General features: G+C 32.3%; 2 protein-coding genes across 7 annotated transcripts in view; one reads left to right on the top strand and one right to left on the bottom strand.

Moving 5' to 3' along the window:
• Positions 1-16,991, top strand: part of LOC145690684 (protein SERAC1) — a 192,344-nt gene extending 175,353 nt beyond the window's left edge. For both annotated transcript variants that reach the window (XM_081765825.1, XM_081765835.1), the window contains exons 6-9: positions 738-887; positions 5,047-5,113; positions 9,692-10,233; positions 11,162-16,991. In XM_081765825.1, the coding sequence (XP_081621951.1) occupies positions 738-887; positions 5,047-5,113; positions 9,692-9,743 (269 nt within the window). In that variant the 3' untranslated portion in view covers positions 9,744-10,233; positions 11,162-16,991. The remainder of the gene's footprint in view (positions 1-737; positions 888-5,046; positions 5,114-9,691; positions 10,234-11,161) is intronic.
• A 7,674-nt stretch (positions 16,992-24,665) lies between these two features.
• Positions 24,666-26,558, bottom strand: part of LOC145690662 (protein SERAC1) — a 95,997-nt gene continuing 94,104 nt past the window's right edge. For 3 of the 5 annotated variants that reach the window (XM_081765792.1, XM_081765800.1, XM_081765818.1), the window contains one exon: positions 24,668-25,130. The gene's annotated coding sequence lies outside the window, so the exon portion shown is untranslated. Of the gene's footprint in view, positions 25,131-26,558 lie in introns of all 5 variants that reach the window. The other 2 variants (XM_081765810.1, XM_081765782.1) reach the window with 2 other exon arrangements.

Below are 26,558 nucleotides of genomic sequence, written 5' to 3'. Positions count from 1 at the left end.
ACTAATTAAGAAATTCTAAAACTATGTTCTTTTAATTTGAAAGGATAGACAGTATCTCAGTGTCTCATAGCACTCTACGCTACTGGTCTTATTATACGACAGTTTCAACCCGCACATTTTTTCTTTCGTTCTAAGGAAACATTAAAAACGAAACACATCCTTAGCGTAAATACCAAATTTCATGTTTATAGTCGCCATTCTTGTCCCCCTTCCTCGTCGAACTTTCAAAAAAAAAAAAAAAAAATGCTTCGTTAGTGGTACCTTACGTCACAAATCCTATGCCAATCAAAATTTTAGATTTCTAGCTTAAGCCGTTTGGCCTGGGCGTTGGTCAGTCAGTCAGTCAGGACTTTTTTATATAGAGAGATTAAAGTTTTATTGTGACACTTTCAATGAAAATTGCCACTCTGCCCCTAAAACCTGCCTATGGACACCCCTGGTCTGTGAAACTTTTTTTTTTTTTAAATATTTTAAAATGCAGAAATTACTTGTTGTTATAAAAGTGTCTTCTTATTATAACCCAAAGAGATTACTACAACTTTGCATACGCAGGCACGATCAGCCATTATGTGCTGCATGTACGCAACAAGCTATAGGCGTCCTCTAATAGTTTTGACATCATATCTGATAAGAATATGAAGAATATATTTTTAATACTTATTATTAAAGTGTGTACATGTATAAGTTTACAAGCATAATTATGATCGTTTCTTTAATTTTTCCTTTCTTCTAAACAGATTGCCATGAAGTTCTGAACCTGCACGCTCGCTTCCTGAAATTATATAAAAATCAGTTGAGGCATACCGAAGTCATTAGCTTTGTGGAGACAAAGGTCACATTAATGTTCAATTTTATATACGTTAGAATAGTATCTGTAGAATCAGCAGGTAAGTTTATGGAGCTAATTTTGTTTACTTAATTATTTAGAAATTAAGATACATCAAATTTAATTACGTCAGAAACAAATTTAACGTTATTTATAGCGTATGTGTACTGACATTAATATCACAAAGTCGTAATTGTTGAATTAGGTGCAGTAACATCTTGAGGATACGTTCAAAACCATTTTAGGGACATGGAAAATCTGTAAAGGCTTGCATACAATTTTGGAATTATCAGTAGATTTGATTTAACAATAATGGATTATGCCTTTGAGTAATCGTGAAAATAGTCTTTTAGATACCCTCCGAAACTAACAGGTAGTAGTAGGCCCGTTTATAATTTCTAGTTAAGATAGTAGTATGAGCCATTCCAAATTCCATTCAAGGACTTCATTATACATAATATTGTGTTCATTTAAATCATTAACTAGCAAGTAATAGCGCAGTGGCGACATCTATTGAATGACTGTTTATTATCTTCAATTAAGTGACACACAGACTGATAGACTGAAACGTTTTCCGTTAATTATTAGAGTGGTCTGAGGATTGTGTAGGACAGGGTTTCTCAACCTGAGGGTTGCAAAAGAAATTCAAGAAGGTCGCCAATAGAGGTGAAAAAGATACATGTAATTAGGATCTAGTAGCAGAAAAAAATATTTTTAAAGTGTATTTTAAATTTCTTATTTTGTTAGACACTTTTTTTTATGTCCATACTTAAGAGTGGTAATAGATAGCAACAAACTTTTTTAAAAAATCAATTCAGAATCTCAAGAATTGAATCCATTTCCATCCTTATTACTCCACTAAACCCGGAAGCGGTATAAATCCATTATCACTTCCGGATTCAATATTGATGTACATAGAGGAAAAAAGGGTAACATATTTAGATAAATGGTTTTCTAGATTCTAGTCAGCGTTCGAAGAATAGGTTCCGTCTCCTATCTGTTTGTGTTATTTAAACACGCATGACACTGAAACCCTTTTTACTTTTTCTTTCTTTTTGTAAATTTAAATGATATACTTGACTCATTATAGACCCTGAGCTTCTTCGTGGCTAAGTGGTTAGCGTACGCGCCCTTGGCGCGGGAGATCTGGGTTCGATTCCTGGCGGGAGCTCATGTGGTTCGGATTCCACGTTAATCAGTAGGTCCACGTCTCATATAGTCTCGCTGCTGAAAGGGACGCTAAACTGAAATTCAACTCAACTCATTATAGACCCTATGTTATGTTTTCGAATATGTTAAGTAATGCAACATTCGTGGGAGCCTCAAGTCGTGATATTTGTGATTGGGTTTTCAAGGCGAAACTTCTTGTCTCGAGAATTAATAACGTATTTTCAGTTTCACTAAAAGTGAATTTTTTCTCCTCGCCCACAGTCTGTTTCGTGAATTTTCACGTAGCTTTAGTACAAAATTCCCCCTTTTTTCTTCATGAGCGTATATGTCGGTGCAGTTGTGAGGAAACTAATCCATTTTCCGAGTCCAAAACAAACATACGGACGTTTGTCACTTAAAAAAAATACGGACACAGACACATCTTAAAATATAAACTGTCCGTACAACATATGGATGTCTGGCAACCCTACCTAATATTCTTACTAAAATAGGAAGTGGTCGAATCTACCACTTGCTGTTTCAATATTAATTACATAGCAAAAACGATAACAGATAACGAGAATTAGCTGTTTGATATGGCTTCAACATCTCAAAATAAGTCCCCTCTCTGACTTATCCCTCTATTACAACTGAAAGTAACAAACATACTAATTTAGTTTTGGATATCGAATTCACATGGTTTGAAAGTCCGTCTAATTTCACGATGTGAAACGGAACTCTCTTGTTTAAAGGTATGACTTTGAGAAATGATCTTGATTTTGTATTAAATTAATAAGATTTAATAAATACTAGAAATACTAGATAACTGCCTTGCGATTTTTTAAATTATCTTTGTGTTGTTCGTAAAAGTTCCGAAAGCTTTGGTATGTGTAATGAAGAACATTAACAGTCTCAAAATTACCTGAACAGCCGTTACACATTTATAAAAAATATCAGATTTAAAGAAAAAATCGAAATATAATAATAATGTCGATAATTGAAAGCTTGAACTACAGCAAAGGTCACAGAAAACATTCCATTACCTTGAAGAATAAAAAGTTATATGTTTTGATATTCTGAAGCTTACAAAATATTTGCATATTCATGATCGAAAAAAAGCAGGCAAAAGCTTGTGTAGGAAGGATGTATTACAATTACTTCCCATGAATAGTTTGTAATGAAGTAAAATGACTGGAAAATGTTTATGTATGTTAGACGTAAGAGACAGCACTTTACATATGCTTGGTTAATTAATAAAACACAGATATAGCCTACATATTATATTATATTGTGTCACGATTATTATAACTTACTTAAGGGAGTAATGACCGCATTAGATGGAATCTAGAGGAGAAACTTTCCATATATTGACATGTTAATTTTACCGCACTATATATCCTCCTAAAATAAATATTTAAAAACAACTGCTAAGTTTTCATAAAAATTCAAATTTTCTTTCATGATATTTTGTAGAAATCTACAATGCAAAAGCTACCAACCACATGTAATCACGTATACTTATTGAACCAAAGCATATTAATATTTGTCTATTTAGAAACAACAACAACGCAAAAAGATTTTTTCATGATAATTTCTATTTATTTATTTATTATTTATTAACTTGTAAAATATCTACTGTATTTTTGCAAGTTTCCTTTATTGATCTTCATATTAAGAAGGTGCTTTAAAATCTCTAATCACAATTAATTAACACAATTTTTTTTGAACATGATGTAAGTATGATTGTAAGTATGTAAGAATATCTATTATATTCTGATAAGAAATGTTGGAAAACATTTTGGATGTAATATTTTGATTTCATTGATTGAATGTAATTTGATATCCATTTTCAGCATTAAGATTATATGAAACGTTGCTTATTGCTTAAAGCGGGAGAACTTCTGCCCAAGTTGTTGGGGCAATCAGAATTAAACTCGGGACTACGTGCACAAAAAATGTATGCGTTAGCTCCTTGGCCAAAAAGGGCATTTAAGTATAGATTAATTTCAACAGACCCTAATAGCTGAGTACAGAGTAATTTTAACAGCCACCAATAATAATGTTTCCTTTGATACAGTATGTATAGATATATATCTTTTCATATTTATATTTGGAAGAGATTGAGCTGATAAGTTATACTTTGTGCCGTAATTTTCCAAATATTATTTTTAATATTGCTCAAAGCAAATTTATTTTGAAATCAGTATGTAAATATGGTATACTTGGTATCTATTGTCAAATATAAATACTAACGCTAAAGTAGTGACAGATGTTTCCACTGTTTGTATATATTAGTAGTAAGTCTGAAAGTGATGATTTGTCCAACACAAAAATTTTTCAGTATATGAGAAAATTGGAACGGAAGAATATTATACCTATAGTTCCATTAAAAGCAAATAAAAGCAGATAGAAAAGCTTTTTCCTTATCTATTTGGAGATCTTACGCGGCCATTTTTACCAGTATTAAAAGGGACAAAAAAATTCGATTTAAATAAGTGTGTTAGGATAACATGTTTAATCAGTAAAAAGATTACTTATTTCTTCCTCCACTATAATACATGCACTGCGTTTCTCTCTGCACTCCACTAGACTTGTTATTTATATTTATTTAATAATAAGTTATATTAAATGCTAATTAATTAATTTATTTATTTATGTATTTATTTATTTGCACTTTTCTATTTATCTATTTATCATTGAAGTTTGAGTTAACTTATTTTGTGTGGAACGATGAATCCATAAAAAATACAAAGGATTCTTGGGTTAGGATACAGTTCCATTCTTACAAGAATAACGTAATCCGAATTTTGGTTTAAGTCGAAACACACTTTAGTGTAAATCACTTAACTATTCTAACACAGTTGTAAAATTACAATCTAGAACATAAAAACACAACTAAATCAGAGATAAAGGAAAATAACGTAAATATGTTGTACTGTAATATTCTTTTACACAACCAAACTAATTTTTCCCATAGTCCGTCGGGTCTTGTAGCGTGCACATAGCAATAACCGAAAATATAAAATGGAAGAAAACAAACAACGTTATTATTATTATTTTTTTTATTGCAGATCCGGGAATTGGTGAATTTTGTGGAGTTCCATTGGATCACAGAGAGATATGTAAACCACGCAGCAGGTAAGAATATTCAACTACGCACTGTAACTATAAAAGAAACGGATTAGTCAAAACGTAAAAACTGATTTCGAAATGTTATTTTTTTAGCATACCTTGCAGGACAGAAATATAATCCACAGATCACTGGATAAAAGAAGTTTCAACGTTTGAAGTTCTATGATCCTTGAGGAATCACCCAACATGGTACAGTACATTTCTCGCCACACACGACTCAAATTGTCGCTGGTTATTCATCTCACAGTTTCAACAATTCGATGTTTGAGATCTTGAAGAGGAGTGGTCAAAACAATTGTCGTACAACAAAACTTTGAACTTTAATCCATCAGTGATTTGCGGAATACGTTTTTGTTGGAAATAACATTTTAAAATACGTTCTTTCTTCTTGGCTAACCGGTATGTTAACTAATTCCAACTTGGAAGTGTAATTTATACTCGAGGTGTGCCGTGCTTCTTTGTCAGATGTCGGGGCATAACAATACGTATGAGAATGGAGAACAATACATTTTTATATTAAATTCAACTTATAATTGAACTTACTCTATTATTAACTGTTCTTTGTGAACGTCAGGTTATAGTTTTATTTCTCACTCTGTTTCGAATGGCCTTAATCTGTTTTACTCTTCCTGTACCTTTACCTTCAGACAAAATGAGGCATGGTGGATTAATCTTATAGATATTAAGAACTCCGACATGCAGCATATGTAGTATAGGAGCCTTGCTGCGTATAAAGGCAAGGTACCCTTTGTGCTCGAGAACTGTGCATAACGCCATAATTCAAATTTAAATGCGTGTTACAATACTCCATCTTATAACAAGTGATGGATGATATTAAATTTATATATAAATAAAAGAATGAAAAAAGTGACTAGTTAATACATAACTCCTCTAAAAATTTTGACGCTGACGATTTTGATACTCGTACATCAGTGTAAGAAAATATTTTGATTTTACAAAGAAAGAGAGAGATACATGGATTGTCTAAAGTTGATCTGTGCCAAATTAATTAGATTAAATCTAAGACTTGTTCGTATTCCACAAAGTGTGTGACAACTTCCAAGCCAAAACCACTACGACTCATGCAAAACTCAATATCTTTATTCATATATTTCCGTATTTCTCTTACCATTCCCTTATATATATATATATATATATATATATATATATATATATATATATATATATATATATATATATATATATATATATATATATATATATATATATATATATATATATATATATATATAATCTTCTATGAACACACATTCGTATCTTAAACTGCTAGTCCATGCCTCACATAACCTTGGTGCAGAAAAAGGGCGCTAAACTACAACGAAGGAGCAAGATCAAGTTGTGTTTGAATAAAAATTACGTTAAGTAATATGCAAACATACGAAATTGTTTTTCGAACGTTGTACTTCAAAAGGTGTTTTGTTATGAAAAACATAAATATAATAATCTATATTTATCTGAATTGGTATTTTGAATAAGAGAAACGGATTTTTAAATCATAATGTTATTGTTTAATAACTCATGTAACGTTTAAATATATTAATACATGGTAAAAAGGAGGCTCAACATTGGAAAAGGTCAACAAGTTAGCACAACTATTTTAAATTTATTAACGCTTTTAACTCGCTTTCATGTTAATTGGCTGTTTACAAATCGTTGTAAAAGAAATCTAATACTAATGTTCAGTGACACACACTTACTTGCACATGATAAGAAGGCATCGTCAGGTTTCTCTCTCTCTCTCTCTCTCTCTTTTTTTTTTTCCTTAGTCAAATGTGTCTACAGTACTCATTTTAATCATTATTTGAATTTATTCTTTTGGAGTTTGCAATCGGGAATCCATCAAATAAAGAGTTTGTTTCCGTGACAGTGCAAATAATGAATAAGTAATTTCTTGCTTTCTTTCTTTAACTTTACAATTGAATTTTATTTTGGTTGTAGATATTCCTACGCATTACGCATTCTTATTATGACAGAATTGTTTCAGATCTTGGTTACGTTGTGTACTATGGCGTACCGCAGTTGTACTTTTTCATAATCTGATTTTTAAAAAAATCTTACCTAATATTTCGGCCTACAAAACATTTTATCATCCTCTCTTCAACGTTTCTATTTCTTATAACCTACTGTGACTGCTCTTGGTTTTATTCCTAAACGTCGATTACAAAACGCACGAATGCTCTGTATGAGGGTGTAGCGCATGACCTCAACATTCGGAAGTTTATATTGAGTAACAGTAGCGTTTCTAGAATTTCCAAACAGGTGAAGCAGAGCCTCAGTTTCCGCCCCCTCGTAACTGTTAACAACAATCTCATGTAGCCTACATTCCAGGATAACATATAAAGAAAAAGTGTTTATATACCCAGTTTTTCTGCAACATTGTTTCATTATTCATCGTTTATTACTATACTACAACTTTATACACAGTTCTGGCAGTTTATCGTAAGTTCCCTCACTGAGGCAGAATCCGAGGGGCGTTTTATTTTAAAGCGGTTTCCTTGGTAATCAGTGGTTTGACTGATTTTCACTCAAATATTCACTCAACATTTTTGGTACAATTACCACCAACTTATTAAAATCAAGTCGATATCAAGTGACTAGTATGTACGTTTCCTTACTGAAGGTTCTGTTATAGTTGTGATTCTCTAATTTTTGTGGAGATATGATAGTGCAATGTACAAAATTGCACGATTTTATAGTCACTTGTGATCATACTTGAATAATTTTTGAAAACTTAAAAGAGTAGAGAAAATTACATTCAGTACAACGTTTTTAAGTCAGAAATACACAAAAGTCAGTGTTGAATTCAGACATTTTCACCCGGGGGGGAATGTCAACTCCTCGGGGGGGGGGAGGGTTGTTTTTCTGTATTTTTGCAAGAAAACAGCATATTTAACAATTCCATTCACATCCACATCTTACCTAATATTGAGACTAATTGCTGATAAATATTCAATGTAAGATTATAATTAAAAAAAAAAACAATCGTTTAATTTTATCTAAAACATTAAATAAATACTGAAAAATATTTTACATTAAACTTTAACTGCTATTTACAGTAGCTATTTTTGTTATTATTTCCTATATTCAGTAGTTACTGTTTGTTGCTAATGTAGAAGTTTTTTTTTTAAAAAAAAATAAATTAACTCAAATATGTTTTGTCCTAAAATAAACATACATAGGAATATCTTAACAAAAAGTTATCATTCTTTCTCACACTTCTGATTCTAAATCAAGCATACTAGCTTTGGTTTCTTCACTGCATACACATAAAAAGTTTAGTTTACGTAATCTTCAGTAGATTAGTGCCGTGTCGTGAAAAATCAGCGCTTGGCGCGAGAGTATACGACGGCACCCCCGTATATATGAGTGAGGTCGACAGACCAGTCGCGAAAGGTGAGAAAATTTTAAAAAGTAAACCCTGCTTTTCCTTGATTTTGAGCACTTTTCATTACTTTTTTCTTTTCATTTTATATATGTGCACATGTGTTTCATTCATCTGTTTTTCTTTCCTTCTTTTCTTTTCTTTTTCCCTCCCGAATTTTGCGCCTCTTACTTCGGCTCCCGGGGCCGTCGCCTCGCTTGCCTCTCTCCCATGGCACGGCACTGAGCAGGATCTTCATCACCTTCAATAACAATCTTTCACTTATATACTACTATCATATTGATAAATTCTATATAAATCTCTAATCCAGGAGGGATAACTATTCCTCCCTGATCCCTCTAAATGACGCCCTCTGAATCTTACTCTTTAACTGAATTATTTTTAATTAAAGAAAGGTGTGTTTACTTTAACAATCGTAAAACACATTTACGTCTGTTACTTCCAATGCGAGAAATGGGATTTAGGCGCCCTATTTCAAATAATGCAAGAACTGTACATTTTCAAGAACTGAAGTCTGCTGAATCAGAGATCATATGGAATGATCGAAAGACCTTTCCTTTCCTATCTCAATCTGTGCTAGTGCTACCTACTAATATATAATAGAGGGCGAGAGTATAGTACCTACTAAAATAAAACCCTTCTTCAATAGTTAACAATGCATGTTCTGCCAAACTCGGTCATAGCGTTAAGAAATAAAAGTTTTATTGACTATTTAGTATTCTATCTTAGATGTTACATGTTTAATATTTATAAAGTATGGGTCTGCGTCATTTATATGTATATTGAGAGATCGGATTTCGTCTGCACCGTGCACGGAAAGAAAGCAAATAATTGGATGAAGTAATTTCTACATTTTGTGACTGAAATTTTTTGAGTTTCTCCGGGGGGGAATGAATTTTCTTCGGGGGGAGATTCCCCCCCGGGCTACCCCCTGAATTCAACCCTGACAAAAGTTTACTTAAAACAAGCGTACAGTGAGTAGTTTCTGACTTGTTAGTCATTTCTATGGCGACGCAAAGTTTTCAGATCTGCAAATTTTTAGATTTTTTTTTTTTTTTAACATTAAGCATAATAGTCATTGTATATTCACATGATTTCACAATTTAATTTCTGGTAACTAAATTTACTTAACTAAAATGTTATATACATGTCTCCTAATTAATGATTGTTTTTCTTTGCAGGAAGTGCTTCCTCTACAAAACCCTAATTGATCTGGTTAATAGGGTAATGTGACGAGAAATTAGCAGCAAATCAAGATACTTTCATAAACACATAATAATTCAATGACAATTGTTGATATAAATAGTGCATTTTGCGTTAACTAGCAACTTCTACGTCATTACATATATATTATTATCTTACATTTATATGCTATTACGATGTTATTTAAAAATATATTAGTTAGTGGATTGCTACGAACTTGTGACTAAACAGATTATTCGTATTTAAAATAGAAGAAAAAAGTTCATGAGCTGCTGTTTTGAATCTCATTCACGTTCAGAAGTGAGTGTGTTTGGAACCGGTACCAAAGAACTGCAATAGAAGTTCCTGTCCTAGATCATTCATCACTGCTACTTTTAGTGATACACAAAAGCTTAGAGGATTAAGAAAGAAAACTGTGAGAGTGGAACTATCACGACCTATTACTTCATTGTGCAGCTCAGCACCTTGGAATTTTGATGAGCATGGATCATCACTCTTCACTGCCATTTTTATTTGTCTGGTAAGATCATTTTCTTTTCTGATTTAATTATGCTGTTCATAATTTCATATTAATAAACGAGTATGAATTGAACATTTAAATATTTATTGTTCGTATTTTTTTCTTTCTGTATTCACCAAACTCGACTTTCTTCTTCAGAATAAGATAAAATCAAGTCACTTGTGCCATTTATATTTTAAAAAATAACAATATGAAAAATACTGTGGTCTACAATAGGGATTGTCAAATGGACGAATAAAAGTGAACAAAAAAAAATATGATATATTTTTTTTCTATTTGTTAACTCAATGCATAACAGGAAGAGTGACAATCATAATCCATTACAATATATCTGAATCCTTAAGGAGCTGGCATCATAATTCGAAACTTGACTTTTAACTGTGAAAAAAATAAAAATAAAAAAAAAATGAACTTTTTGATTTCCAGGTTCATTCTGTAAGGTAAGACCGTTTGTATTTTTAGAAAAATACAGATTTCATAGAGTTACTTTTGAGTGTTCGTAGCTCAGGCTGTACATGAAACAAGCAAGCAGAATGCGCAAAATAAAATAAAGGTTCAGAAAATGTATGACCTACACACATTTAGCAAACAACGTCGCCCACGGGGGTCGGGAGAGGCGAGAATAGCCCTGAAATAGGATAAATTTTGTCATGTTATTTCTCAGCAGAAAAATTATATGTCCAAAAATGTATTCTATTTCATAATAATTGGTAATTAAACGGATTTCACCGGCGTAATCAGTGCCACCGAAATTATGATAGCTGGTAACCGAAATTAAAACCGTTGAAAATATGTGACGCAGTGTTGTGAATAGAACAGTTAATATAAAAAGAAAGAGCAATAACTTAGAACTCCACAATATAGTCATAACTTGCTTCGAAATTATTATATTCTTACTGATTGTTTTATTACTTTTGGTTTATTACAGAGTGTGCAAAATGGTTTTCTTTCCACGCAATGGAAGCACGGTGCACGTAAAGGTAGATAGGTATCCACTTACTGAGAAGAAAAGAAACAGTAAGATTTTACTTCTGTAAATAGCTAGTACATATATAAAAATATTTTCTGTCTTTATATTTTTCTACTTCGTACTCTATAGTACGTACTTTTCTTGTTAATTATTGTGTTGACTAAACAATATAGATAAAGAAAGGCTGTGGTGAATGAATGTTAAAGGTTCTTAACATTGCCAGTGAGATTTTGTGTGCCAAACAGGGATTTAAAAAAAAAATATATGTAATTATTACTATTATACTTCCATTTTCGGAACCATATAAGTGTATAGTTAATATCTAAGTGTACAGTTGCGTTTGTTCCAACGCAAGTAAAATAATGCAAAATAAAACGTGTTCGAATGCTTTACCAATTTACCAAATAATGTATTAACCATTACATGTTTACCAGCAAATGCTATTACCAAAAATATACTTATTTTTCCGCGTAGAAAACCGTAATATTTTAATATATTTTGTCACACAAACATGTACTTGGTTATGCAAAGCTCTTTAATGTATTTTGTTCATCGTATTACTATAAAGATAACTTCTGTTTTGGACAATTTCTATCAAAGTGTATGAAGAGGAATGGAAAAAAAAAAAAAAAAAAAAAACTTTGAACATAGTTTATGGCGTTAATTTTGCCTGATTAATGAGATGCTAATTTGAGAGTACTATCAACTATACGCAATTTTAACTTGTTAGATTGTTTGGTGGGCGATTTTTGGTATTCTAATAATGTTTGTTTTCGAAATTGTAAGTTTTTCTCGGAGTAGTGCATTAACATTTCGATTTATATTTAAAAATTTACATCTCTTCATTATCCAAGACTCAACAAATGCGTTGTTAACGGTAAGAGACTCTGCAGCAAGTCATGACTGAAATCTGACAATAATCAGTAAGAAGCCAGTATATTTCTGATTTTTTAGAAAATCAAATAATATATATATATATATATATATATATATACTATTCACGACACTAGGATATTTGATACTGTGTAATATTTTTAAATAGTATTATTAATGTTGGACATTCAATGTTATACTTTGTTGGGCTACTGTTACGAAAGAGATGTTTTGTTATGTGCTGGATACAGGATAATGATCTATTCGCCTCTTTCCCCCTAAAGTAGTTGGGAAACAGTTTATACATTGACAATTAGAATACAAGTTGTGTAAGAATATTAATGTTTTATATTTATTTTAACTTTTTGCATAATTAAGTAACAAAATCAATCAATGAGATACGACATTATATATACCGTACGTATATATACGAATTATAAAATAGAGTTTTTGTATAGGACACAAAATTTCGTAAATGTTAAATTGTGTAATTCGCGATATTAATTCACATTTAGGAATTGAAATTGTTGTTTTAAATTTTATATGTAAACTACAAATGATAACTAATCGTGTACTTTTTTTTTCTTTCTTTTAAGTAAGTGGTGTATCTTATTATTGGTATATTTTGCTTGTGCCTTATGCGTTAAGCTAGCAAGAGAAAATATCTAGATTTAACGCTGAATACTTATGAAATACGTTGATCAAGCTTGATATGAAGATTCTGTGAATCGATTTCATAATCATAATGAAAACTTTAGTTACTATACTGCACATTATGTTTTTCGTGAATCATCAAGTCATTTGCTAAATGAACTCTTGCAGCTCTTCTAAATGATAATAAATACTTTTAGTAACTTATTAAAAGAAAAAAAAAAAGATGTTTGTGATCTATGATTAATCCGTTTAGCTTAAATCTTTATAGTAAATTGTCAAACTTTGCATTCATCGCACATTATTGTATTGCAATGATACAGGCACGTTTTCTCGAAGTTATCGTAAAACGAACACGATAATTTTTGAGAAGTTTTCAGCTCTGCTTCCACCATTGCCTTGCTAATTTTCGTAAAAGCAAACACTTCAGATAAAGGAAGATAGCTGAGGCGAGCATCCTTCACATGTTTTATTGCATTTCACCATCAACACCTTAGAAGGCTTTAAATGCTTGGGCCTTGGCTCTTCGCTCTCCATTAAGGATCGATGAAATGGCGAATATGTCTGTAGCCAAAAGATACTACGAAATGTAGGCACACTTAAGACCGCTACTAGGCAAAGTCTAGATGCGTAGTTCCTCAATAACAGTTGACACATTAGTAAATCTATAATAATATCGCCCCATCACTGCGAAATTAAAATACCGCTAATTTTATAGTAATTATATGATAGTTTCAAATAGATAAAAGATAATCGAAAAGTGGGACAAGACCTCCCTAGACAATATTATTTTACATGAGATACAGTTATCACGACTCACTTATCTGCTTCCGATTTCTAGCCATTTAGAAAATCGGCATTTATTTTCGCGTTTCTAAATGGCTGCAAACGGAAAGCTACTATGTGACCCGTGATAACGGTAAAATAATATTGTCTAGGGAGCTCCTGTTTCACATTTCGATTATGTTTTTCTATTTGAAGATATCACATAATTACTGTAAAATTAGCGGTATTTTAATTTCGCAGTGATTAGGCCTCTTGTCTTTTATATAAAACACATGTCACTTTGTTGTACTTTATTGCAAATGTCAAATTAAAAAGCATATTCCTATTATATCCGTAGTTACCAATTCAATATTGTTTTCAATGTTCACTCCCTTGTTTGCTCAATGTAGACTCTTTCGATTGCTTTTCTGCTTTAATATTGAAACAGGTCAATTTTGAAATCATACATGAACAAGTGATTCCCAGAAATATGATTTAATTTGGAATATTTCAGTTATGTCAACTTCGTCGCAAGCTCAATCTTTTATCCTTATTTCTCAAATTTCTATTATCTCAAGGTATTCCTATGTATCTAAACAATACACTTATATGAACAAGATAATTTTCCAAGTAAATGTGAAATATTCTTTGTGTTGTGATCTGTCTAGTTTTGGCTACAGACTTGTTAGTAAGTCTCACAATCATTAATTATATAACTGAGGCAAGGTTAAGACAGGTTTATGTGCTTTTGTAGATAGCTAGAAATTTACGAATGACAGAAAATTTAGCTTTAAATGATAGATTGGAAATATAAATAAATAGGCACGATCTAGAATAGCTGAAGAGCTCTTCGCCACTGCTGCTTAGCTCCTATTGAATTGTAGGTTGGAGAGTGCTGAAGAGTGAAGCAGAATTTTATTATTATTATAAATTCTATATAGAATATAGGACATACACGTGGCGTATTATTATTCGAAATACTGTCCGCGTGACAAATTGTATTTGCCTTTGCGAATAATGATCAACAGAATCTCTAGGGGAAAAGGGCGAATCAAGTAATATCCGTAATGTAGAAAATATAATTATCTTTAGATGTTTCCAATAAGAAGGACAAGAGGTGATTAAGTGCTCTTTAGTTTATCAGTATTTGAAATTCTAGAAAATTATGTACTGTTAGTTTACACACATAATAACTATAGATATTAATTCAAAGTTCCTTGCCTGTTTTTACCGATCAGTTTGTTTTATTGTATTCAATCTACAGACAATTCAACAGCTGAAATGAACTAAGAGTGTTCTAAAAATTGACGCCCACGGACTACAGAACAATATTCTACAGATCAAAATAAAGCAAAAAGTATATATAATTGTATACCTTTCTGGTCCCTGTCTGAAGACACGTATTACACTATATGGCAACGTGGCAGATAAAGAACCATGAGAAAATTTATCAATCTATCAAATAGTTACGTAGATTCTTTCCAGATGGAGGTTAAAGTCGATATACGTTGACACCACCACCACTTATTAGCATAACAATCAATGTAACTAGTTGATGGATTCGTAGAACAATGCTAATGGTTCCAAGTTAATCTGCGACGTTGCCACATAGTGAAATTTTTATTCCTTATAGCGGCTGAAGGAGGCCCTGCAGGGTATACCATTATATAGGATTTTCACTTTATTTTCACCATAAGAATAACGCTTTGTTCTTCATGAGCACCATTTTTAGAACACCCGATATGTATTTGTAATATATATATATATATAAGCGGCTAGTGGAAAGACAATGGTAAGTACCATTTTCTAAATTTTGAGTAAACTGGTTAAGAAAGTTCAACATTCTTATGCAATATAGTGCAATTACACATACTAAACAAGCTTCCTCTGCCGTAGCAGGTACAATTCCGAATTACCTACATACTGTTGTGTAGTCGGATCCCAACCCATCCCGCCTAATAACTCAATTTCGCCGAAGTGGCGCTTACTATTGGCTGCCATCAAACCGCTAAATATATATAAACATAACAAAAATGTTTTAGATTATGGTATTATGTTCTGAATATTGTTAGACTGACTTTATTTATAATAATTAAAGCAGCTTACATAAGAATCAGGAAGCTGTTGACTTGTTTTCAAGATATTTCACAGTTGGATGCCGAAACGAGTGTGGCATGTGACGCTTAATTTGTTTAAGCCAATAATTTCTATTAAATTGTTATTTTGTTTTTCGTAGTTTCTATATCTGTACGAACGAAAAATAAATTATGAAGATCTGTTGTCCTCAAAAACAGTTATACATTACTCATTGGAATAAAAATGAAAATTTACTAAATAATGATAAAACATGGTATTTAGGTAAACAATATGCTGATTTTCAATTTCTCTTCCAAAACCAGCTATTTTCAGAGTTGCAGTATAGCTTTATGAAATATCGGGAGTTATTGTGTGTGAACAGAATATTTTTATGTGATTAACCATTGTAGATAGATATGCATATCCATCACTTTTGTGAATACACGAACACGTTTTTATCAACACTGCGTTAAGTTCTAATTAGATATGTTCTTTCTTCTTAGTTTAGCTGAGAAAGAATAAATACAAGATAAAAGGGAGAATGATGAGAAAAGTATATAAAAATAGATTAATATTTTTTGTGTTCAATAAGTAAAACTAGATTTCAGCATTTTTTCTAAAGTTTCAAATAATTATTTCTATTATGTAGAAAATGCATACTTATTTTTTACTTTCATTTGTGAATAAAAAAAAAATCCTTAGTATCATTATTGCAGTGAAATAAATGTACAACCGTCTGCTTTTTTTTTCTTTTTCACAAAAATTACACAAATGGTCACTTTTGGTTTCCATTTTACTAACTGACAATATGTTTATTTTAACAAGGTAATACTGTCTCAAATTTACATAAATTACATTTATTCTTTTTTAAAAAAAAATTACATTGTTAAGATGATACTTTATTTTGAATTACTTTTATGTCGTACAACTCAACACTTTTAGTTGTGCCATTTGCAAAATTACAAATCACGTAGTATTAAAAGAAATATGTAAATACATAAATCTAAGAAAAACAGGATCTAAGTATACGATGTGAAAATTAAGTAGTGCTTCAGTTTTTTTTTTTTTTTACATGGTTCAACAATAAGTTGTAAGATTTGCAAAAGAAAGAAAAAAAGAAGGTTCGTTGGCTAATTGCAAGATCTTTTCTATTTTTAGAGTTAATTAAAAGATATATATCTTGCTTTATTTGATACTACAGTCGGTACGATGTAGGTTAATCTGATCTACATTTAATAATGTAAACAGAACTTTGAGATTTCCTCATAAAGGGTATGGATATCCATAAAAGATGTTAATAATTTAAGTTCTCTTTATGGTCCCATTCATTTTTATAGTTACCTTACTAAAACCTAACACAAATTCTACTATATTTTTGTTATTTAATTTTACACATTAAATACTGAAAAAAAAAAAAAAAAAACTGACAAGAAATAATAAATCAAAATTTGCTCGTAAAATAATAAATTGGATCTTATTGTGAACTTATGTATAAACTACTTCTCTGTCTCTGTGTTGCAAGTGCGGCCCTTGAAGAAAGTAACATCGGTAAAAATTAAACTTTCATCGTTTCAAACTAAGAGAAGAAAACTTACCCCATGTTCCAATTCTTGTATACAACAATTAGTATATTAGGTACGTGTAAACGAACTTAAAATTAAGGTTCGAAATGTTTAAATTGTTTATTGGAAAATTTTTATTTGTTTATAATAATAATAGTTTTGTAACATTGCCACTATTATTTGGGTTGATTGAAATGGATTCTCCAATCCAGGTTTCAGATCGGTGGCTTTGTTATCAATTGTCTGTGTGTGTTGGGACAAGTATAATAATTATGACATAAAAAAAGTACTACGAACGTTCTTTTTTCCTCCTTTCTTTTCTTTTCCACGTTGAAGAATTGTTTTGTTCTAGTTTGGTTGTGCTTTTTGTTATTATATTCTGTATGATTATATTCTGTTAACATGCATTGTGAATGCTTAGAAAAAATATATATGTATTTTATGTTCTTTTAAAGGACTAGGTATCTTTTGTTGTTAATAACTTATGAACAATGTTATTTAAAAGTTGTACCATGTAGTTTTTCACATTGTGGTTAGAATCCTTCAATTTTTACTCAGGTCAATTCATTATATAAAAGTATTGCAACGTCGTAGTGTTTGAAATTATATGCTAAATATACTATTTTGTAAACCATTCCAGTTGTTTCTAATAAAGCAGTATTTTTTGTCATTGTATTGTTTTCCTGCACCTATCACTTTAGTAATTTTGTCACTTCAGCCACTTTGGTATTAGTGTTTTGAATACATACACATTTTTCTGTACATTATACACTAGTGGAAACTAGTGCTGTTGAATTTTTGTGACATTTGCGGTTTTCGGTTTTTGAGAAAACCGATTTTCTGAAAACCGAAAACCGCAAATGCGGTTTTCAAAACCGAAACCGCAGATGCAGTTTTCAAAACCGAAACCGCAGATGCAGTTTTCAAAACCGAAACCGCAAAAGCGGTTTTCAAAACCGAAACCGCAAAAGCGGTTTTCAAAACCGACATTTCGGTTTTATGAAATTTCACTTTTTTCAAAAACCGGTTTTCGGTTTTTTCAAAAACCGATTTCGACAGCACTAGTGGAAACATATTTGTGAACGCCCATTAGGAAAAGGACATACCAGTATTCACCTTAATAGCACGTGTAACTGCCACGTTCAGCTGTACAAGAAGCCGGTTATACGAATGTTGAATGTATGTTTGCAGCATGGAACTCATGCTTGGTGTAGATCTTGGAGAATGAGAAAATTAACTGCTCTTTCCAGAGGATAGCATCTTAATTGATAGCATAAGAGTGTACAGGTATTATTCTGATTATTAGAACAACCTAATCATAGACTGCAGAAGGAAGACATTATTCAGATGGCTACAACAAACTGTACCTAAACTCATATATTATTCGAATTCACAGGTATCATTAAATACTCAGCTCTTACTTTATCAGGGTGTCTACCAAGCAAGCATAATCAAATTCCCTGACATTTTCCCTTATAAAATTATAATTTTCCCTGGCTCTGTCGTTATCTTTTTTCTTAGTATAACTCATGAAAAATAACTCATATTTAAAGTGAACTGTAAGTTTCATCATTGTTTATATGCTTATACAATATTCTACAAATGTACAAACGAACCAATTCATCAAATTCCCTTACAAACTTATAATTTTCCCTGGCTCTGTCGCTACCTTTTTTCTTAGTATAACTCATGAAAAATAACTCATATTTAAAGTGAACTGTAAGTTTCATCATTGTTTATATGCTTATACAATATTCTACAAATGTACAAACGAACCAATTCATCAAATTCCCTTACAAACTTATAATTTTCCCTGGCTCTGTCGCTACCTTTTTTCTTAGTATAACTCATGAAAAATAACTCATATTTAAAGTGAACTGTAAGTTTCATCATTGTTTATATGCTTATACAATATTCTACAAATGTACAAACGAACCAATTCATTTATCTGTAATTATGACTATTTTAGTGACCTCCCTTCACTCTTTCCACTCCTATTTATTTTCATTATTTAGTCATCACACCATAATAGAATTTAAATGCAAAAACTTTTGGAAATGGGTTTTCCTATACAATAACTTTCTTGTTTACACAGATGGTTAACTTAGACCATTATCACAGACGTTATACAATTTTCCACATACAACACGCCTCAAAGATTTGTTAACTGATCCTTGAAGAATGGTGCAAGACCATACACAACAGTATAAGAAAGTTTGTCTTTCTTCATTTCGAATTTGTTAGCTATTTCGCTGTCAGAGAACATTTTTTTAAACAACTCAGAACAATTGTCTACCGATCGCAATGAAAAGTGACTCATAACTTTTAGCGCCCACAGCATCTCTGCTTTTGTGCTTTCTATTCAAACAAAATACTGGGATTTGACCTTCAAATATGGATTCTGTGATGTTGATGCTTCTGATGACTTATTAACCACCTGGATAGAACTACTTGCTGGCAACTTCACTTGTTCAGGATGGCTGATTTCTATACTTTGTGGAGAGTTGCCGTTTGCTGAAAATGACTGGCTGTCCACGAAAAGCCTCGAATATCTTTGGTTGTGACTTAGTACGTACTGTGGCAGAAATCTTCTGGTGTCCTTTACTTGCCGTGTGACTATGTATTGCACGACGACCGATGTTGTTCAAATCAATTGTTTTATTACAATAAACACGTTTGGCCTTATACTGATCTCCATCTACTTTAGCAAGCCAAGGTTTGAACTGAAGGTAAAGAAACATGCATGAGAACAGTGGAAAAGTTTAACTCTCTAGGGAGAGAAATGACACAAGACACAAGAGATGATGCCAAAGAATGAAATAATTACATCCTGAAACTTATTACTTTTATCACTGGACATAGAAAAATGTGAATGTACACACAAAAAACATACTGACATTCTTCATTTTTTTTAACAAAAAAGGAGAGAGAGAGAGAGAGAGAGAAATCCTCAAAAAAAGAGACTTTTAAAGACAAGCTCAAGAAAAGAAAAAAAAAACTAAAAGCTAGAAAAGAGACTTGTGCCTATCACTCCATGAACTGACTGACAACGGAAACTTCCGGTTGACGTGGAGAGTTTAAATTTGGCATGCTTTCGGAGAGAAACTTGTGAAAAAAGACAAAGAAAACTTTCCTCATGTTATTTAATTTTGCTTTTGACATATAATCTCATGTTTTAAGTGATTGGAATTGGAATTTTACAAACTTGAAATTCGTATACTTGTAGGTTTCCAGGCTTCCCAGCACGACATTGAAAAAATATAGGACAGTTTGATTTATACAAGAGAATATTACGCTCTGAAGCACAAAATAAATAAATAAATAAAAAAAATATATTGTAAGAAAAGGCCACCCTTCACCCCAATAAGCAACTGGAAACAAGATTTAGATTAATACAGAATAAGAGTATATGTATATAACCTTTTGCTTTTTAAACTTAATAGACCAACTGTATCGTTTTGGAAAAAAGAAACTGATTGAAATAAATGACTTGATTTACTGATTAAAGGAAAATGATCAACGTATTTTCCTCTCGAATAAACAATGTAAAAGAATTTCCTTCATCATAGCTCTGCAAATTATATATGCACTTCTAACAACTGTTACACAACGTAAATTTCAAGCCTTTTCCAGTTCATAAATAATTTCCAGGATTTTCACCCTTTCTCTGATTTCCACTTTTCCCGGGCGTTTTCACAACACACTTTTATTTCCAGGTTTTCCAGGACGCGTGGGAACCCTGCATATTATGTACAGCGATATTGGAAGGCACCGGGAAAGTTGGTGAATAACAACACACCTCAATGGCCAGCCAATACTGCTGCAAACACTGCTGAAAGAAAACGCTGAACAGCTTGCGTTATAAGAAACTGGAGCATGGCAAGGTTCTTCAGTTAAGCTTCGCTGGGAAAGAACAAACACATAGAAAACAAAGAAGAAAAGAGTGGACATGGGAGGATAGAAGAAAGCAAATTAAAAAAAAAAAATAGTGAAAATTAGTGCCTACTCATCAAAAAAAAAAAAAAAATGTTAAGACACATTTAGCATATTGCTAATATGTAGCAATTTAAATCATCACTGGAACTGCCCTTGGCTTGTATTTTTAATAATTCAATGACTGAAAAATACAGGAAATAAAGGACAAGATTAAAATATAGGACAAATATACACAAATTTCCAAAATATAGGAAAAAATAGGATAGCTGGGAGGCCTGGATTTCTGATAGCGTTATCTAAGTATATATATATATATATATATATATATATATATATATATAAATAAATTTAAAGGGTTTTATGGGAAACTGAAAAATCTTTCCTATGTTATTTATGTGACACACATTCTGCACCCCAAAATGTTGGTACGTCCGGTAAAGCCATAATGACGAAATTTGGCATGCTTGTAGGTTTATGAGGTGCCAGATCGTAGCCCGAGCTAGCGCGAGGGTCTTGGGTTGAAGCCTCAGCCAGCCTTAGGCTAGTTCCCATTATAGCGGTCCTGGAAGAGATTTTTCCCTGACACAACGAAATTCCCTGACTTTTCCTGACTGGTCAACACCCTGTTTATGTATTTGAGAAAATATTCAGAACTTTAGCTTAAAACTTTACAATCCATTTAATGAAGCATCCTCAAATATATTTTGAATAGTTTATGTATATAAATCAGTCATATGTTGGAGAATAGATTGAGAGGAATTCAATAAGTGAACATGTCGGTTTTAATCATCTCATCCATATCAATTACATACCAGAAAATTATTCATCGTAATTTAGAATTTGATAAACACTGATATTTTTAATTATTACTTTTCTTTGTAAATTTGTAATCTACAACGGTTTTGGAAATAGTTGTCAGCTTACAAATTAAGTCATTGACAACGATGTAAAACCTTCTTCTTTATTCTTTCATTGTAACCGATACGGATGTATCTGAGCAGAAAGTTATTATTATACATTTCGAAACTACTAATGATCAAATAATTCTTTCTTCATGTACATTTGGTATAACAGAACATGGAATATCATAAACGGTAAATGGAACAAGGATATAAAAGAATAGTGGAACATCAGCAACACAAAATAACAATAGCAGAAATAAATGGTTCACACTGAAATTCTGATAATGATTTCCCTGACTTTCTATGGCTGAGTAAGCGAATTCTCCCTGATTCGCGATACAGCAAACATTGTTATTTATACTTAAGTCCAGAAAAAATCGATCCATTTTCTAAATCGGCCTCCACGATTCCCATAGTCGTCCAATGACTTTCTGTTATTTTTAGGAATAGTATAAGCTCACTTTCTAACTTTAAATACTTCTTATGAGTCAAAATTACTAGGGCAAAATTACTTATGAGTCAATGCACTTATTAGAGATGTACTTGAACCTGAACCCTCAAAGTGGGAGTGATGTATATATATTTCCTGAAAGCTTGGGTCAAGGTAAGATCAAAACCGGTTACCAAAATTGGGGAGGTCTCATGCATTCCGCGTGGGGGCAGCACTTTACTCATTTTTATTAAAATATTTAAGCGTGTCCATAAAGTCCGTTGCAACCCCGAAAAATCTGATACGGTGAGATAGATATGAAAACAGAAAAACATGTCTTTTATCATTTCAAAAGTACAACGTAACAAAGTGAAATAAATTGTCCCAGAATCTCCCGCAGGGTCCCAGACGAAGTCCAACTCAAAAATTTTTAAATGAAAAAAAAAAGGGGGTGGGGGGTCAACCTGCATATCGTATGAAAGTTGGTGTTAAATGAAAGAAGACAAATCAAGTCTCGACTCTCTACGATAAGCCTGTGCAAAATTGTGGTGGATGAAAATATCAACACAATCTTCGTTGCATAGTCTATGGCCACTCGTATGAATCTGAAAACGATGGGATAGGTGTAAAACCAAAAGCACGGATATGTCATTGAGGGTCGCGGTGGCTGTGGTAGAGCGTTCACCTCTGGTGCCTGGGGTTCCGGGTTCGATCCCAGCTCCCGCAGAGTTAACTTTGTAGTGGACAAACACCGTGTGCGTGGGTTTCCTCGGGGTTCTCCCGTTTCCTCTCACTTTCTTCATTTCACCGTTTCATTAATTTCTCATCATCACCATCTCCTTTAGCCTAGCCGGCATAGCGTGGGACGTAAAACTATAAAGGTGGATATGTCATTATTTCAAAAGTATAATGATTCAAAGTAAAAAAAAAAAAAAAAAAAAGTTCGAGGGACCCTCGTAGGGTCTCAGACGGGGTCCAACTCAAAATGTTGAAATGGGAAAGGGGATCATTTGATTATCGTATGAAAGCTGATTTAAGTGGAAGAAGATGGGGCAAGTTTCGTGTTGACATTTTGATTCACTGCCATTTTGCACAGGCTTATCATCAAGAGTCGAGACTTATTTTATCTTCTTTCACTTAAATCAGCTTTCACACGGTAATCAACTTGAACCCCTTTCCCATTTCAACATTTTGAGTTGGATCCCCTGCGAGGAATCCTCGAACTTTTAACTTTGAATCATTATACTTTAATAATGACATATCCGTGTTATTGGTTTTGCACCTATCCCACCGTTTCAGGTTCATACGAGTGACCATAGACTATGCAACGAAGATTGTGTTGATATTTTGATCCACCACTATTTTGCACAGGCTTATCGTAGAGAATCGAGACTTGATTTGTCTTCTTTCATTTAACACTAACTTTCATACGATATGCAGGTTGACCCCCATTTTCATTTAAAAATGCAACGGGTTGAAACGGACTTTATGGACACGCTTAAATATTTTAATAAAAATGAGTAAAGTGCTGTCCCCAAGCGGAATGCATGCAACCTCCCCAATTTTGGTAACCGGTTTTGATCTTATCTTGACCTAAGCTTTCAGGAAACACATACATCAGCCCCACTTTGTGGTTCAGGTTCAATTATATCCGGGGTTAGAATAAAATAAGTACCAAACAATAAATATACACTACAGGTATCTTTAATATCTTGGCTTTCTGAACATACTCAACATAAACAAGTAAACATATATATATATATCACAATTTGACCTATTTCTTTATCTACAACGAACAAACTTAGTCAATGAGTAGTTTTGTAGTTAATATGCATTCGAATGACGCATGTCCTGTCTCACCAAAACTCTTGACAAGTAGCCACAAGTGAATTCAATCACTTATTTGTGATCATGAAATTATGATTACAAAAGATAAGTACAAGTCAACTTACCGTTGCATATTCAGTTTTCAATGTACATACTAAAGAAACAAAATTAGAAAAAAAAATCTTGACTTGTCTGTAAAACATAGCCGATTTCCTTATTTTCAGCATATTTTGAAGTATTTCATTGACTTATTTTAATTTCCCTGACTTTTAAGAAATAAAATTAATTATAACGAAACTAGAACACGGGCGTTACAACAATATAACCCCCGTACGGAACATTTTATAAGTATTTTTTTAACTAAAAAATGGATACTATTTTAAAGCTAACTTTGATTAGACGTCTTCTAACTCGCATAAATGTGAAATAAATGTAAAAAAGGAGGGAAAAAGGTTCCTTCTTGTAAACGCTATAACAGGTGGCAATAAACTTGCTCTAATAGGATTTTATTCTGTATGAATAACTCTTAAATAAGTTTTCATAATTTGATTTGGATATCATATTTTAATGCTAAAGATTCTAGGTTCTACATTAAATCATACAACAAACTTAAATTAAATAACTTTATTACAAAAATAACTATTTTTATGTGCAAACAAATCTAATACAATTTAATACTGTTGATTCTACTCAAAAATCACAATCTTTGTTCGTTTGTAAATACATCACTGTTAGAGCATACTACAGAACTCTCCAAGTTTTAGTATTACCATCATTTTTCAGTATCGATCATAACCAGTTTCCATATCCTCACTAACATCTTGGAATATCAATATTAGAAAAACTTTGTAGAACAATTGTAGAAAATCTTGGTATAAAAACTGGCACCACAATATATATAAACACTGAAATCGAAAAATAGTAAAAAGTAAATCTCTAAAAATCGAACTGATTTCTTAACTAAAGTTTACTTAATAATAAATGTGAATACAATAACTATGTTAAGATAAAACCAGCAAAGGCCAGCAATTCAGACTGTATCAAAATTACCAACTGGTGTTGGTATTTCTTGTTTTCTTGGTATTGGTATTTCCTATTCGACAAAGTATTAGGACACGCAAAAGTGAATGGGTATTTCGATTGTCGAAAATGTTAGAATACTCCCCGTATGATACTGAATTGAATTTCCAGTGATGAAATTTTCATTAGCTTCCGCGGTCAAGAGGGTGACGTAAACAGAACAGGAAAATCCTAATGAAATATTTGAGGATCTTGGTGCCTTTTTTTTTTTTTTTTTTGAATGGTCAACCTGATTTAAGGTAACCTTACCATATGTGTAAGATGATGTAATTGCAAATTAATGCTGATAAGTGTTGAAATTATAAGGTGAAAGAAAACTTACGTACGCTACATCAAAATGTGACCAGAATTACTCTAGAAATAACAAACGCGACGTCAGGAATGTCGTGAATCGATTTAAAAATAAATATAAGTAATAAAACAAATGCATACCATTCTAAATTGTTAATTCGATGCATACTTCGGATTTGCTAAAAAAAAAAAAAAAAATGAAATCTTTGTTTTACGTCCCACGGTTATGCCGCCTAGGCTAAAGGAGACGGTGATGATGAGAAATGAATGAAATAATGGAATGAAGAAAGTGGGAGGAAGCGGAGAACCCCGAGAAAAACCACGCATACGGTGTTTGTCCACCACAAAGTCCACTTAGTGCGAGTTGGAATCGAACCAGGGACCCCGCACATCAGAGGTGTACGCTCTACCACTGAGCCACCGCGCTCCCTTCGGATTTGTAATTTCTCTTAGTACAAGAGCTACATTTACCTAGGCTGAAAACATAGGAACTGATTTCTTATTGTTAAGGTATAACCAAAAGCATATTTGTTTATCTTTTAACATTTCATCCGTATACTAGGTGATGATTTGTATTAAAATAGTATTTAAATAGTATTCTTATCTTAGGGTTCAGATCCGACGGAGAGCAGCGTGAAGTAGGCGAGACTAACATCATCTCGTAATTGAATAGTCCTACAGATTAAAGTTTTCTTATGCCCTCTAGGTGAATGTCTTAAATAAATCGTAATTTTCTTTTCCTTTTTACCTAAATCTACACATTTTTTGAAATGGAATGAAATCTTCCTTTTACGTTCTATGATTATGCCTTGTAACTAAAGGCGGCGGGTGATTAATAAAAGTGAACAATTGGTGGAATGCGAGTGTGGATGGAAACTGAAAAACCCCGAAAAATCCACGGACATTGTCTACCACAAACTCGCATGGTCTGAAATCGAATCACGCTCTACTACTAAGCCATT

This window comes from Thermobia domestica, chromosome 1, assembly GCF_964235325.1.
Source record: "Thermobia domestica chromosome 1, izTheDome1.hap1.1, whole genome shotgun sequence".
NCBI classification, from domain to species: Eukaryota; Metazoa; Arthropoda; class Insecta; order Zygentoma; family Lepismatidae; genus Thermobia; species Thermobia domestica.
The sequence above is the reverse complement of the archived record's forward strand: the minus strand, read 5'-3'. Positions and strand labels throughout refer to the sequence as shown.